A 14,051-nucleotide genomic window follows, 5' to 3' on the forward strand; every position below is an offset into this window, starting at 1 on the left:
AAGAACCCATGCAATTAAAGGGTTCGTGGAACATAGATGCTTCAATTGCAAGTAAACTGTTGTTCGTGTTTGTAAGACGAAAGGAAAGGATTTACTGAACTGGATTCTCTTCACAGAAGTAAAATCTGAACCGGGATGAGAAGTGGATATTAACAGTAACAGGAGTGAGTAGTTTACTACCATGAAAGCCACAATGCCAGCAACTTCAGAATTACTGGAGAAGATGAGTATTCATTAAGAACCCATGCAATTAAAGGGTTCGTGGAACATAGATGCTTCAATTGCAAGTAAACTGTTGTTCGTGATTGTAAGACGAAAGGAAAGGATTTGCTGAACTGGATTCTCTTCACTGAAGTAAGATCTGAACCGGGATGAGAAGTGGATATTAACAGTAACAGGAGTGAGGTTGGACGGTTTGTTAAGTGGGCCGAATTTTTTAGTTTTGAACTACTTTTGAAATTGTTCAGTCCCAAGTGTCCATTTTTGGCGACCTCCAAGTGACTTCTTCGTCATCCCTGGGTCTGTGTTACAATTTTGCTGCAGGTCAGGTGCCACTGTAACATTGTCATCCACTTTTAAAACACAGTAAACCTGTAAATGGGATCACATCCAGCTTGGAATTACCTTTCATGGTGAAGTTTTAGCACAAATTTGGATAACTTGTAAGCCCGAACAGCATATGAACATAACGAAAACAAGGTAAAAATTGAGCCACAGAAGAAAAGGGGGCCACTAAAACTGAAAGTGGAGAGCCAATTGATCCTATTAAACATGGATAAAACCTTGTGCACGGTAAACAAATGGATCATGACTGCTGAAAACATAAAAAAATTGCTTCATATCTGATAAAAAGTATAGCAGAGCCTTGTGTCAAAGGTAACCGTCACTCTAAATTCTTTTAAAACGACAAAGTGGAACAAACTGGAGACAAATTGGAGCCGAAGTGGACTAGAAGAGCAACAACAATAACACAAATCTAATAAAACTACAGTGCTGTATATATACCTGTGACATTCCATTACACCATATTCGAGCTGTAAATTGATATGGATTTCCTTTGCTTTCTCTCCCTCCAATCATTTTGACTATTAGCCATAAGGATGGATATAGTTTCTCAACCATCACAGCGGCTGTAATAGGACCTAAGAGGGAACGTTGAAGTGAAAGAGCCAGGAGATTACAAATGCAAATACCATACAAGCAAGTAGAAAATTAAGAAATCGGTGGCCATGCCAAAAGCTTCGTCTCTCTTGCGGAGTTGTTGTCACAGGGTTGGTTGTCTCATTCCATTGTTCCAAGAACTCCGTCTCATTAGCACCAACCACATTTCTTGCAGTTGCACCACAAATCTCGCAGGTCCTGTACAAAAAGAAAACAAATTTGAATCTTTGAAGGAGGCACAGAGAAATCAACGATATATGCACTAGTTCATTAGGTTTTCTTAGAAGACGCTGTTCACAAGCTTTAGTGTTTCAGTATACCAAGAAGAATTCATGTTCCAAGAAGGTGATAGAAACACACAAAATTATCTTAGTTAATATGCACGAAGTGCTTCAAGAAGAAGATAATCTTTTATAGGGCTTTGAAAAGATTGTACACCTCTATTATTTTCCACAACAGAAATTAATTAAAGCAGTTCTGGTGCACTATTAAAGCATTGTATAGATTACGTTTTTAACACAGGAGAAGTAGAAGAGCTCAAAGTCTTTGACAATCAGTCAAGACAGCATCTAATAATACCATGGACAGCACTACTGTTTTCTCACAAGCAGGTAGATTACGTTTGATGGATTCACCATCCTTTTGTGTACTTCACCCGCGACTTCTGCTTATGATCCACCCACGTTAACGAGGGAATACCGTCCTAATTCTGGATAGAGAAGAAATCCTAGCAGAGCAACCATGATTGGCCATGTGAAATGACATTTGACGCAACCCAATAGAGCTAGAAACAGTCCCTGATACTGCAGATATAACAAAACAAAAGGCAGCAAGAATCCAGAGCAGTGTTGGGCACGACCAGATGTTCCCAATGCTTTTCTTTTCCACTTTACTTCTCGGTGCTATTAAAATAATAGAAATCTGCTTTTACTTTTCCAGCTTTTTATATTCCATACTTAAGATTTGCTTCTTTTTAAAGTTTCAGTGTTGCCTTCTGCAGTATAAAGAACATAAATCAAAACTGACCACAGATCAATTTAATAGACGCTGATAGTGAAACTTCATTACTCCCATATCACTGTGTCAGAAATGCAAACACAGACAAACTTAAACAGTCTTGTGCAATTATGTACTCACTACAGGGGTAAGAATACACTTTTAACAGCAAAAAGTATACACATAGATCCATACTGTTTGCAGGACAGGGAGGGAAGGCAACAGGAGACATTCAGAGGAAGATATTATTCTACTGAAAATGAGGAACCTACTAAAATAATCAGAGATTAGGTAGGAAAATCACATCATCTTATATGAGGAGAGAAAAAAATATATATAACGATAAAAACAAAAGGACAAATTGAAGAACTAACACGGTATTTTCTATTCAAATTAAAGAATCAACGTATGTCGTATTCTATACATGAGAATGTCAGCAGATAAAACTTTTTTGGAGAACAAAAAGGTAAATCAAGCGCAAATGAGAGAACGAAAGAGCGAAAACCATGTCTTCCTCAGCACTTTCAACAAAGAGGTGAGCAATATCAAATGGGTTTTGGAAATTGAACATTTTCTCCCTCTGTGTCTAGGAAACAAGGAGCATCCATTTTGTACGTCTAAAACAGAGCGAATTAGTCGTTGAGTACCACACAGGGTTATTGCAACCCAAGGGCTGACAAGAAAGGGGAATGTCGATCTTCTGGTTGTCTCAAAACCAAACACAAAATCAAAATTTTCTGGCAATTAAATGTTGTTTCATGTACTCACTTGTTGCCCTTAATCTTGAACCATGCCTCCGCACACTGCTTATGTGCGGCGGCCATATCGTCTTTACAGGAACATCCCAGCTCGATCGGAATTCCAGACTCCTGATTAGCACTCTCCAAACTAAGATGACAAATTCTGCAATCCTTCTCTACTTTTGCCAAATGCACCTTAGTTTCGGCGAGTCCACTCTCCAAATCGACCTCAGCGCAACGATCCGATTCCGAAGAGCTTCTACGCGCACCCGACGCCCCGCCTATCTCGGGATCAGACCCACCCGAAAAATGGAACTCATCATAGGATCCGTCGTTCCGGGAACCGTACGGCGAATGCCATGAATCATCTTCGGCATCAGAAAAGCGGGCAGTTTCGTCAGTATCGCCGCCGCCACCACTGGCGGAGCCTCGCCGACTAGTGTCTTCTGTTACCCTTTCATGGGATTTCTCCTCCGTAGCCATTCTTGAGAAAACACGGAAGGAAAAACTTCATGGAAGGGGAAAAGAGAGAGAAGATTAGGTAGAGAGAGAGAGTATGAAGATTTCTGAAAAGATGTCCCAAGATAGAAGCGAGCTACTCCGTGTGCCAGAAGGTGAGAATGCAGAAAAGAGAGAAATCAAAACAGTACAAGGACGGAGATACTACTAGGAGGACGTAGTGGAAAAGCTTTGGGAAAACAAAGAAGAGCGGAGAAAAGACAGACACTCAGAGAAGATTGAGCTGGATATGTAAGAGATATTTAAGGAAGACATCTACGTATCAGCCAGAAAAAGCTGCATTTTTTGTTGGTTGTCTCCCTGCCCAGAAGACAAGCAGAGAGGTTCGGAAGAACAAAGGACTTGAACACATGATCTGTCCATTTATAATGCCAATGCACAGCGAGTACCTGGTTGCTGATACAGAGATACTCACGAAAAGACAATGTGCTAATCACTTATCTCTCTAATTTCTTAATTTGAATCTAAGGCCATCGATTTGGCAGAGTGATATCGTGATCCGTATCTATCGGACGGCAAGCGATAGGAGCGCACGTGGGTGTGGAGATTTATAGTGTGGGCCCAGTGGGGTAGAGGTTTAGGAAAATTCACGGGTAATGGACGGTTGTGATGGTTGGATGTACAAACTTGATGATAAATATTTCCACACGAGACCGTTACACTTGATTGCATCCACCAAGGAAGCATGAAAATGATGAAATTTAAGCGTGCACTGGTTTCCTCATCTCCTCCTGAAAAATTAAGGATCATAAAGTCCCCAAAGAATCTTCTCACCTCTCACGCCTCTCACTGCTTTCTTCATCTTCCAGTTGCTTCGGAACAATTATTGGAACTGCTGAGAACTGGTTGCTGCTGGAACCACAGCGATGGGGAAGGCTTACCCTTTGGGATCATCATGTGGCCGCAGTCTCCGTTATCTCTGTATATTAGACAAGCTATCACAGATGAACAAGACTGCCAATTAATTAACTATGGAATAAAGGAGTACCGGTGGGTGTAAAATCTTAGTAGAAATCTTACAAGACTTTTCAACTAAAGCCCTCTAATGTGGTTGATAATGTGAAAGGCTGCCGTGACATCTGGGTCCCCATAACTTCTGTCATTCTCCCCCCTGATAATATTGGACCAGCTGAATTATCCAATATCTTAGTATCCATACTCTCCAACCCACTCTTGAGCCAGGCAATATTGCTCAAGTCAGCTGCTATCGAGGCTAATTCATGACTTGCAATTGGTGGTGGCTCCACAAAATCTACAAACTCGGGGCCCAGTAAAGAGATTTGAGACTGGCTCCCAACTTGGTTACTACAACAACCATGCCCACAACGAGCCGGAACTTGAGGATCATTATAGGCATTATCAAGCAACTTGCAGATCCTGGCATTTGGTTGAGAAGGTTGAAATGGAGACCCATGTATTGGTAGTGTTACTGGGACTGGTTTTGACAGTACTGAACTGTTTGCTGGACCATCTGTAGAATTATATGGGTTGAATGCACTTACTCTTGCCACAGGTCTAAAGAGATTCTGCGATTCTCTCACTTCAGGCTTAAAATAATCGTTTTGGGTTTGAGCCTTCTCCTCAGAATGGTCAGAGAAGTTCTCAAGTGGGCTAGCGACTTCTTTTCCTTCAAAGGACTTCAAAGAATCAGCATCGCCATAAGAAAGAGTTTCTTCTGATGATGCTTTAGTCTTGTCCGGACTAACATCTTCCAGGATATCACAAGGGATCACATTTAATTTGTCAAACTCCGTGCACCTGCGTCGAAGGGTAGAATTCCAGTGATTCTTTATAGCATTATCTGTTCGCCCATGCAGGAGTCTTGCAATAGATGCCCATTTGTTTCCATGGATTGCATGGGCAGCAACTATAATCCTGTCCTCTTCATCTGCAAAAAGTTTCTTCTTTGTGAGATTTTGTTTTATCCATAATTACAAAAAGAAGATTAAGGATGATAGTGCCTTTGTTTCCTTGAGGAATGAGCACTACACCTAGCGTGTGTGTGCTTTACATGCCCAATGGCATTGAATACTCAACACGAAAGTAATTTGCCAGAGAGTCAGCATCATTCCTCTATTGAAAACTGGGTCACTCCAATTGGAGAGGAGATGCATCTTGACATGATAATCATAGAAAGCATGTGAAAGACCAACAAGCAAAATCTTTGTCACTGCTGTAACTGAACAAAATTAGGATCCTATGCTAAATACATGCAAAAAGATAGGTATTCTCAGCACCCAGCAACCAACTGACCTAACTTGCACCCCCAAAACACTGAAAAATACTGACAAAAGAAAAAGCAGACACTAAGTGCACCATAATCACCCTAACCTTTTTTTCCACAACTCATTTACAAACATCCACGACTACTTGTTCCATTGGGGTTGCTTATATTCATTAGCAGTCAGGTTATTTTCTTGGAGAAACGATTTCAATCCCAAAAGACAACAAGCAAGGTCATTCACATACAAAAGTATCTAATAAAAATAGAGAAGACATTTTCTTGCTTGTGCCAGTGGTCTATCAAAAAAAATAAAACAAATGAAAAAACACTAAGAATAAAAACCAAAAATATACATGTTTATGTAGACCATCTTGAATAAATGAGAATACTATTCAATCATAATACCATTAAAAGAGTCCTTTCCTATCTTCCACTTTCCTCAAAGAGACAACCGTCTCTTCTTATATCGGTATCTGAAACAATGCACGAATCTTCTGACTTCTATGGTGGATCCTCAGGAAACATGATTCAGTGAGCTGGTTAAAGCATATCCCAAACAACCACTGAAATACCAATTCAAGCTATGAATTGAGCAAGAAATTTCTACAACTCATCTTTGTGGATGCTCTGGATACTGGCTCTCGAAATAGTAGCTACCCTCAGTTGCATAGCCATGGATTCAAATTTCCATTTTTGAAAAGAAGGATATGACCAGATAGGAACTTTATGGCTCTGGCAGTAGAAACAGACATGAGAATATCTTAAAGTAACAGAAAAATTACAATAAGAAACAATAGAAAACTTTACCTTGAAGAATATAAAGCAGTCATTCCATATAAAGGCAAATTGGGTGAGACAAGTATAACTCAAAAGTTGAACTAGTTCCTTTTTTCTTTTTTTCTTTTTTTCTTTTTTGTGTGTTGAAAGGATGGGAAAACAGACTAAGCTAAGGCAAAAAGTTTGTAGAAAGCACTACAGAAGGAGACAAAGGTATAATGAGAAAGAAAAAATGATCCATTAAAGCAAATAAAACAGCAGCTGAGACATCATGAGGTAATCTCTAACAACAAAATATTGAAAGGAGACACCTAGCCTAGCCTGATGCGAAACTCTTTTTCTCATTCATTACAGGGGGATTGGCATTTGGCTGAGACGTGATCTATTTTTTTGCTTGGTAGAGTGGAACTTTGGTTTCAACAGAGAGAGACCATTCAACTTGGCAGACAGTCTTTTGATTAAAGAAAAATGCTCTAGGCATCAAAATGATAATGTGAAGCTTCCCAAATACCTTGGGTCTTACAGCATTCTCACAGAAACAAATATTCTAGTAGATAACTATTTTCTTAATGTAGAAAGTGATTAGCTATTCCAACTTAATTCAGGCTTGGACAATTCTCTTTCTCAATTCAGAATTAGACAAGTCTATGTAGAAGAAGCTGTAGTAGAGTGTGACTTTTCAGACAAATGGTTATTAATTCAGCTCCAAGTACGTGATTCAAGGGAAGGGAAGAATTCATAGCATTTTAGATACTTCCACTGATTTATCAGCTGCAAGACATGAGGTAACAACAATCATATGACTCTGATGTTTAATATGTTCACCAGTAATATGTTTTGAATAACTAAATGAAAATGTGGGAGCATCACTTGCATTTATCAAGTGTTAAAACCTAATCAAATCAATAATGGCTTCTTGTTATTAAATTGGCAGCCATTACAGAACAGAAAGAAATTCCAGCCATCAACAGCAATGGAAAACTTTTAGGAGTACATTGTTAGTGCCATTTTACCCTATTTTACTGCAAACACTTTTGAGCAAATCCAACATAATGCAATCGGTGAATCCACCATGATGCACTTCGTTGCTGACTTCTCTGTGTCCTTCAGTCATGCTTGGCCACATTTCTCACAATTTTCTCTAATTTGAAAGTATCATATTCCTCTAAGGCTATATACTTCAGGTTTACAACTATAGGAAGCCCACATTATCACATCTATTTGTTAAAATAGCTAAACTAAAGCTTTTATATTTAACAGACTATAAAGTGGCTCCATATAGGTCCCTATTATCTTTTTGATATGTCATTAGCTTACCACAGTTCAAAATGACCATTACGTATTCAGCACTTGCAAACATAGAAGGATGCTGATACGGACTGTGTATGTAGCAGAAAGAGTCTACCAGATCTCCTAAACATTAGAAGACTCAATAAACAAAATGGTAGGTGGCAAACTGTTAAAGATCTAACTGCTAGTTGACATTGTCTGCTTACTCCCTCCAACAGTACAATTGCAAGAAAAATATTCTCTACCTTAGTTAATTCCCCAAAATTCAAAGCAGACTCTTTTTGTTCCACATGCGCCCATGTGTTCAAACAAGTAAAATTGGATGCTTGTCCTCACTGAAGAAACTCATCTTGATTAAAGAGACCTTTATATCAAATATTTGTCAACTTCTTTGGCGTTGCCTCACTCTGATTTGATGTTTAGCCTTTTTACTGAGAGAAAAATAGGAGAAAAGAAGTGAATCAGTAGACTCAGCCTCTGGGTCAGTGGCCACATAGAGGGATTTCTTGATGCAAGTCCAGATTCAAATCTAACAGGTCTCCATGGATATTTGAGAAAAAAAAAAGAAAAAAAGATACCGAAGCATATCCTAAGGTTCAAGAAGAGCACTTCATATTGACAGGTCTGGGTTCAACTTCTTCCCCATGGCCACAGACTCACAAGGAGAAATCAGGGATATGCGTCTGGTTTTCCAAGATGCATTTCATCTCAGCTAAGACACTCCCTGTAATGTCTCTTTATATAAGGGACATATAGTCTTGTCCCCAGAAAATCCGAGATATCTTGCCCAATGGTTAAGACGTCTCGCCCGATAGACATCTTGGCAAGACGCCCTATCTTTGAGAGAACTAGCAACATAAAAGTCACTGCACCAGTAAGATGAACCAAAGATCTACAATACTGGAGCCCTGATACCGATCACTAAACTTATCAGTTACACCTAAGTACTTCCAAAGGAAAGACTACTCCAAAGGGGCATGCGACAATGAGAAATCGTATTACAGTCGCAGTCAAGATCAAACCATGAAGATAGATTAAAATCCAACTACTGTTCTATTAAAAAATCAGGAAAAAAAAACTCGCAAATATTGCGCGGTCTAATTCAAAATCATACTACTCGACTTGCAAGTCACAAGCACCAAAGTACCAAATGGGCTAGTAAAGAGGGAGGTAAAGAATCCAAAAGCAGAAAAGTCGAGCTTAGCTAAAATAAACTAACATGGGGAGCGATAAATGTGACAATATTTCAAACAAAAAAAACACAAAATTTCCCTGCTATTTTTTCACGACAATACAAAAACCCAACTACCAAAATATGAAAAATGAGAACCCTAACCCAGCATCGACAAAACCAAAAAATGTAAGAAAAAGGTTAGGACGGAAACAACTCCAGGGTATTGAAACATCACGATATGAAAAGCAGACAAATTTTGGGAAGAGCAAAATATACCGGTGAAGGGCTTGCGTTTGACACAAGGGTCGAGCTGATTACACCAGCGCAGGCGGCACGATTTCCCAGATCGTCCCGAGATCCCCCGTGCGATTAGGCTCCAGTTCCTCGCCCCGAACTTGCTCACAAGTCGACTCAGAATCACGTCTTCTTCCGGAGACCAGGGCCCCTTAACTCGATCCTCGGAACCAGCGCCAACGCGGTTGCCGCTGCCACCGGTCGCAGCAGCTACAGCGGCGTCGACGGCAGCTTCAGCCGCTTCTTCGTTCTTCATTCTCGCTTCTGTTTGGTTCCCCGGCTTCGCACTGCCGTTGGTCTTCTTCTGTTCCCTATAGGAAAAATAACGCCCGCTCTAAAATCCCAACCGTACCTACCCGCTTCTAACCGCCATTGGCCCGACGACGGTCGGTTTTACTTACAGAGCAAGTGTCTCGGAAAAAGCCTTTCTTTTCCGGTAACTGACCTTGTCTTCTTCTTTATTAGTGAACTGCATTCTCGTTAGACTTTGGACGGGGCTTCATGGGTAGGTACGGAAAGTGGCAACCAAGCTGAAACTGAGAAAAAATAAAAATAAAAGTATTTTCTGTGACAAAATTCGAACCAGGATGATCAAAGAGAAAAATCAGAAAAAGTCTATTTTATAATTAAGAAAAATACATGACAATGTCACAAAACTCACCTCCTCAACATTTTTGTCTAATGATATTGCACTAAGACAATGTTGGATTGATTTGGCAATAGAACCATTGAGTTGTTCTCCTCAACATTTTCATGAATTGTTAGCCCTTTCTCAAAATTCATTAAACACATGAGAATCTCAAGGGAAGGAGAGAAGAGAGGAATTCTAGCTCTTGGGAGAGAGGAAAGAAAAAACTAAGGGAGAGAAGGAAGAAGAAAATAGAGAGGTGTATGGATGAATTTGAGCCAAGAGGAAAATGTTTTATTGTTCTATCCCACGCCTGGAGGCTATATTTATAGTTGTGTTAAGGTACTTACAATGACTACAATGCCCTTAAGACATACACTAGTTTGCATAATTACAATTCTATGCCATATCTATGAAAGTTCTCCTTATTTACTAGCCATGCCACCCTTACACACGTGGGTGTCTTTTAAAACTCCCTCTCAAACTGGTGTTTGTAACTCATCATTGCAAATAATTTTGGTCAAAAAACTTGTGTGCTTGAAAAGAAATTCCAATCTTGTGTGGTTTGAAAAAAAAATTGATTGCCTTGTTTTGATTCAACTTCTTCTTCATCACATCTTGCTTGTAGTCTTCATTTTGTTCTCATCTTGTGTCCCCCTGTCTTGGATATTCGAGTCACATAAAATTTGATTATTTCAACACATGGAGCAAACATCTCAAATGCTCATACTATAAATGGTCTTTCATGAAATTAGATCTGTGAATTTAAAGATTAATAGCATAAGTCCAAATGCTAGTTATTTACTAAACAACTTCCATATCCTCTATCCATCCCTCAGTGCAAGTGCTATATGCTTGCTAGGAGAGTAGAACTCGAGATCTTTAGTGAAATAAATGGAAGGTAAAATTTTATAAAATCAACGGAGTTGGTTAGACAGCAAAATTAGTCTTTTTTAAAGACCCAAACTTACTATTTTCTTTGTTCAATTATCTTTTCATCTCAGGTTTGTTTCGAGAAAATTGGTCAACTTGAAAGGTTTTCACTACCTTTTCCCCAAAGAAAAAGAGAATATAAATTACTCTTTAGACTAGGCATAAGTTACCCAATTTTCACTAGCCCTCTTAACGGAGCACAGATCAATCGAGTTCCCATATGGTAGCTCTCTTAACAGAGAACAGATAAATCGAGTTCCCATATGGTCTCGGGGGGGGGGGGGGTGGTGTTCAACTTGAAAGGCTTTCACTGCCCTTTCCCCGAAGAAAAAGAGAATATAAATTACTCTTCTCTATCCATCCCTCAGTGCAAGTGCTATATGCTTGCTAGGAGAGTAGAACTCGAGATCTTTGGTGAAATAAATGGAAGGAAAAATTTTATAAAATCAAAGGAGTTGGTTAGACAGCAAAATTAGTCTTTTTTAAAGACCCAAACTTACTGTTTTCTTTGTTCAATTATCTTTTCATCTCAGATTTGTTTCGAGAAAATTGGTCAACTTGAAAGGTTTTCACTACCCTTTCCCCAAAGAAAAAGAGAATATAAATTACTCTTTAGACTAGGCATAAGTTACCAAATTTCTGCTTGGATAATTGCCACTAGCCCTCTTAACGGAGCACAGATCAATCGAGTTCCCATATGGTAGCTCTCTTAACAGAGAACAGATAAATCGAGTTCCCATATGGTACCTCTCTTAACAGAGAACAGATCAATTGAGTTCCCATATGGTCTTGGGGGGGGGGGGGGGGGGGGGAGGAGTATATGAGGAGTATATTTTGAACGCAGATACATTGCCTGTCAGTGACTAACGAGCACCTGAATAAAAATAATAATAAATAAAATAAAAGAAGAAGAAAACAACAAGGACTGGTTGAGTTACTAAATTTACTTTAGTCTAGCGATGCGAACAACCAAATGCTTAAATAAAACAACAAATGCAATGTAAAAAAATAAATACAGCATAAAAAATAATGGAGCATAAATAAAAAATCAACCCACATGCTTAAATGTAGCATAACATAAAAAGAATTAATCTGCAGGACAAGAAAAAAAGTAAAATAATGGAAACTTCCTTTTCCACTCATTTCCACTAATTCAATGTCTATTGAGTTCATAGTGACAAAGAGAATTAACTTCCATTTCTACTCATTTTGTTTGAAAAGAAGAATTAGATGGTATTATATCTTGGGCCATATTGCTTCATTTCCAATCGTTTGTGTCATCTTAGCAAAGCAAAAATAGGAAAATATTATCTTATGTTCCCTAGGGAAAATGGAAACGAAGCAAAGCAAATTTTCTTCGACAATTATTACTATATTTGTGCCTTTAATAAAAATAATTAGATGAAGTTGATGCCTACAATTGAAATGAAGAAATGTTTTATAAATAAATTAATTAGGTTATTATAAAAATTCTACCATTTAAAATTTAAAATTAAATAAAAAATTTTATTTTAACATTTATCTTGATATCTAATAAAGCAAAGCATACTTTTATGTAAAGACTTTTAGTTTATATCAATTTTTGGAACACTAATTAAATCAGCTTTTTCGATTTTGTTCGAGCACATTTTGTATTTTTCTTTTTCTAGCATAAACATATTTTATCTTTATTTGCCTGGTAAAACATAAAACATCGGAAGGGGATTTAGCTCTTTGACTAATTTTATTTATAATTAAAAGTGCCGTGTAATTTTTTTCCGTTAAAATAATCGAAATGGTCAATATATATTTGTTTTACTTAAGTTGAATAATTTTTGTTAATGAATAAGCAATCTTGATGGTAATAAATAAATTAACTTGCAATAGAGAATTGGGGTAACGACTCAAAGCTTCACAAAAGTTAACCTAGAGTGAGATCATGACCATTTAGTTGGCTAACCTATAGAAAGATGAGATTATTTTATTCCTCAGGACCAATATTCTTCTAGAAGCCAAGAATGAAACTGAGAAATAGTTTGTTCTTCTCATTTTTATTACTTTTTTGTTCGTATAAATTATTGGCTGCCGTACAAGACATGAATCAGGGATTTGTAATGGTCAGTGTTGAATTAGTGATCTCCCATTGGATGCAGCGGACGGGCACCTCGCCCTTGTTGGCTTGTGAATTTCCGCCACCCCGACGTGGAGGGTGGGGGGACTCCGCCCCGTCTCCCCCCTTCTTTCCACTGGTCAGGGAAAACTGGGGAGGAGCGAGCAAGCAGAGGAAACAGTTGTTGTCTCCAAGAATCTGTCCAGACTCAGGGTACGGCCATCCAACCAGGAAAAGTGAGTGTCATGAAAGATGAGAAGAAGGAGACCAGTCAGGAGGGAGGGGAAAAATATAGTGTTTACTCGACTTGTCAGGTCTCAGGAGCAGGAACAAATTACATCCATCTAGTCTGGAAGAACATTCAATTGGGTGCCTTTTGTTCCAGTTGGAGAATACATTTTCTTGCGAATCAAAGACTTCCAGAAACCAGTAAATAATATTTTCTCAAGCTGTTGAAACAACTCGACCTAATTTGTAAAAGAAGAAGGAGGAGCAGAAAATGCAACCTAGGCAAAGAATCCGGAAGCCAAAAGGGTTGAAACAGTTTGCAATATAAAAACAATAACCTATTCCAGACGGCAGAAGACAGAATCAAGATGGAAGAAAAAGGACCGAGAGGGAAGCATTCATTCACGGAACACTGCCTTTGACGAGGAAAATCATCAGTACCGATCAACCTAGAAAGCTAGATGAATTAAATAACAGATTTTTGGTATTTTATCAACATTTAAGTCGGTCTAAGATGAAAGTTTAATGAAGAGGAAACAAATCAAAATGGATGCCGTTGTGACGGCGGTCAAAATCTGAGCCCTTTCAAAGCGACTGGGTGATGATGAGGTCTCAGGCTGTTTCTTGAAGACCTGGATTTCTTACGTCTTTACCTTGGTAAAGTCAGATCGATAACGAAGGTTTCTCTAAATAATAAGTGTGTTGTATTTTCCTTGGGACGGCGAATGAGATATTTGGTTTAATTTAATTATCGAGTTCAAATCCTGAAGAAATCAAGAAGCTGCCACCTTATAAATCTGGGGATTATATAAGCGTCTGATCAGTCTTACAACACCAACATAAACATTTCAAGGAGGTTTCAGTCGTGAGAACATCAAGACCTCTCCCCTCCTCGCTTTCTTCCTATCCTACTCTTACTCTTTACTTTCGAGCCCACGTTCGAGATGGCCGCTAGTTCCAGTTTCTTCCTGCTTCTGTGCGCATTATTGCTATCGTCA

At 38.7% G+C, this 14,051-nt stretch overlaps 2 protein-coding genes across 3 annotated transcripts; both read right to left on the reverse strand.

Moving 5' to 3' along the window:
• Positions 1-924: 924 nt before the first annotated feature.
• Positions 925-3,745, reverse strand: LOC137966624 (uncharacterized). The gene is made up of 2 exons (XM_068813304.1): positions 2,926-3,745; positions 925-1,359 (listed from the first exon to the last, which is right to left on the reverse strand). The coding sequence occupies exons 1-2, from the start codon at positions 3,378-3,380 to the stop codon at positions 1,143-1,145; spliced, it is 672 nt and encodes a 223-aa protein (XP_068669405.1). The 5' UTR covers positions 3,381-3,745; the 3' UTR covers positions 925-1,142.
• A 285-nt stretch (positions 3,746-4,030) lies between these two features.
• Positions 4,031-9,580, reverse strand: LOC137966623 (transcription factor MYB1). Of its 2 annotated transcripts, XM_068813303.1 has the most exons (3): positions 9,158-9,580; positions 4,437-5,304; positions 4,031-4,335 (listed from the first exon to the last, which is right to left on the reverse strand). In XM_068813303.1, the coding sequence occupies exons 1-2, from the start codon at positions 9,429-9,431 to the stop codon at positions 4,445-4,447; spliced, it is 1,134 nt and encodes a 377-aa protein (XP_068669404.1). In that variant the 5' UTR covers positions 9,432-9,580; the 3' UTR covers positions 4,031-4,335; positions 4,437-4,444. The 2 variants fall into 2 exon arrangements, with proteins under 2 accessions (XP_068669404.1, XP_068669403.1); XM_068813302.1 differs by having other exon boundaries at positions 4,031-5,304.
• Positions 9,581-14,051: the final 4,471 nt, after the last annotated feature.

The sequence above is a fragment of the Aristolochia californica genome, unplaced genomic scaffold (genome assembly GCF_029961685.1).
Source record: "Aristolochia californica isolate CCGP_79_NKW_82.1479 unplaced genomic scaffold, dmAriCali1.0.hap1 SCAF_5, whole genome shotgun sequence".
In the NCBI taxonomy this organism is placed as follows: domain Eukaryota; kingdom Viridiplantae; phylum Streptophyta; class Magnoliopsida; order Piperales; family Aristolochiaceae; genus Aristolochia; species Aristolochia californica.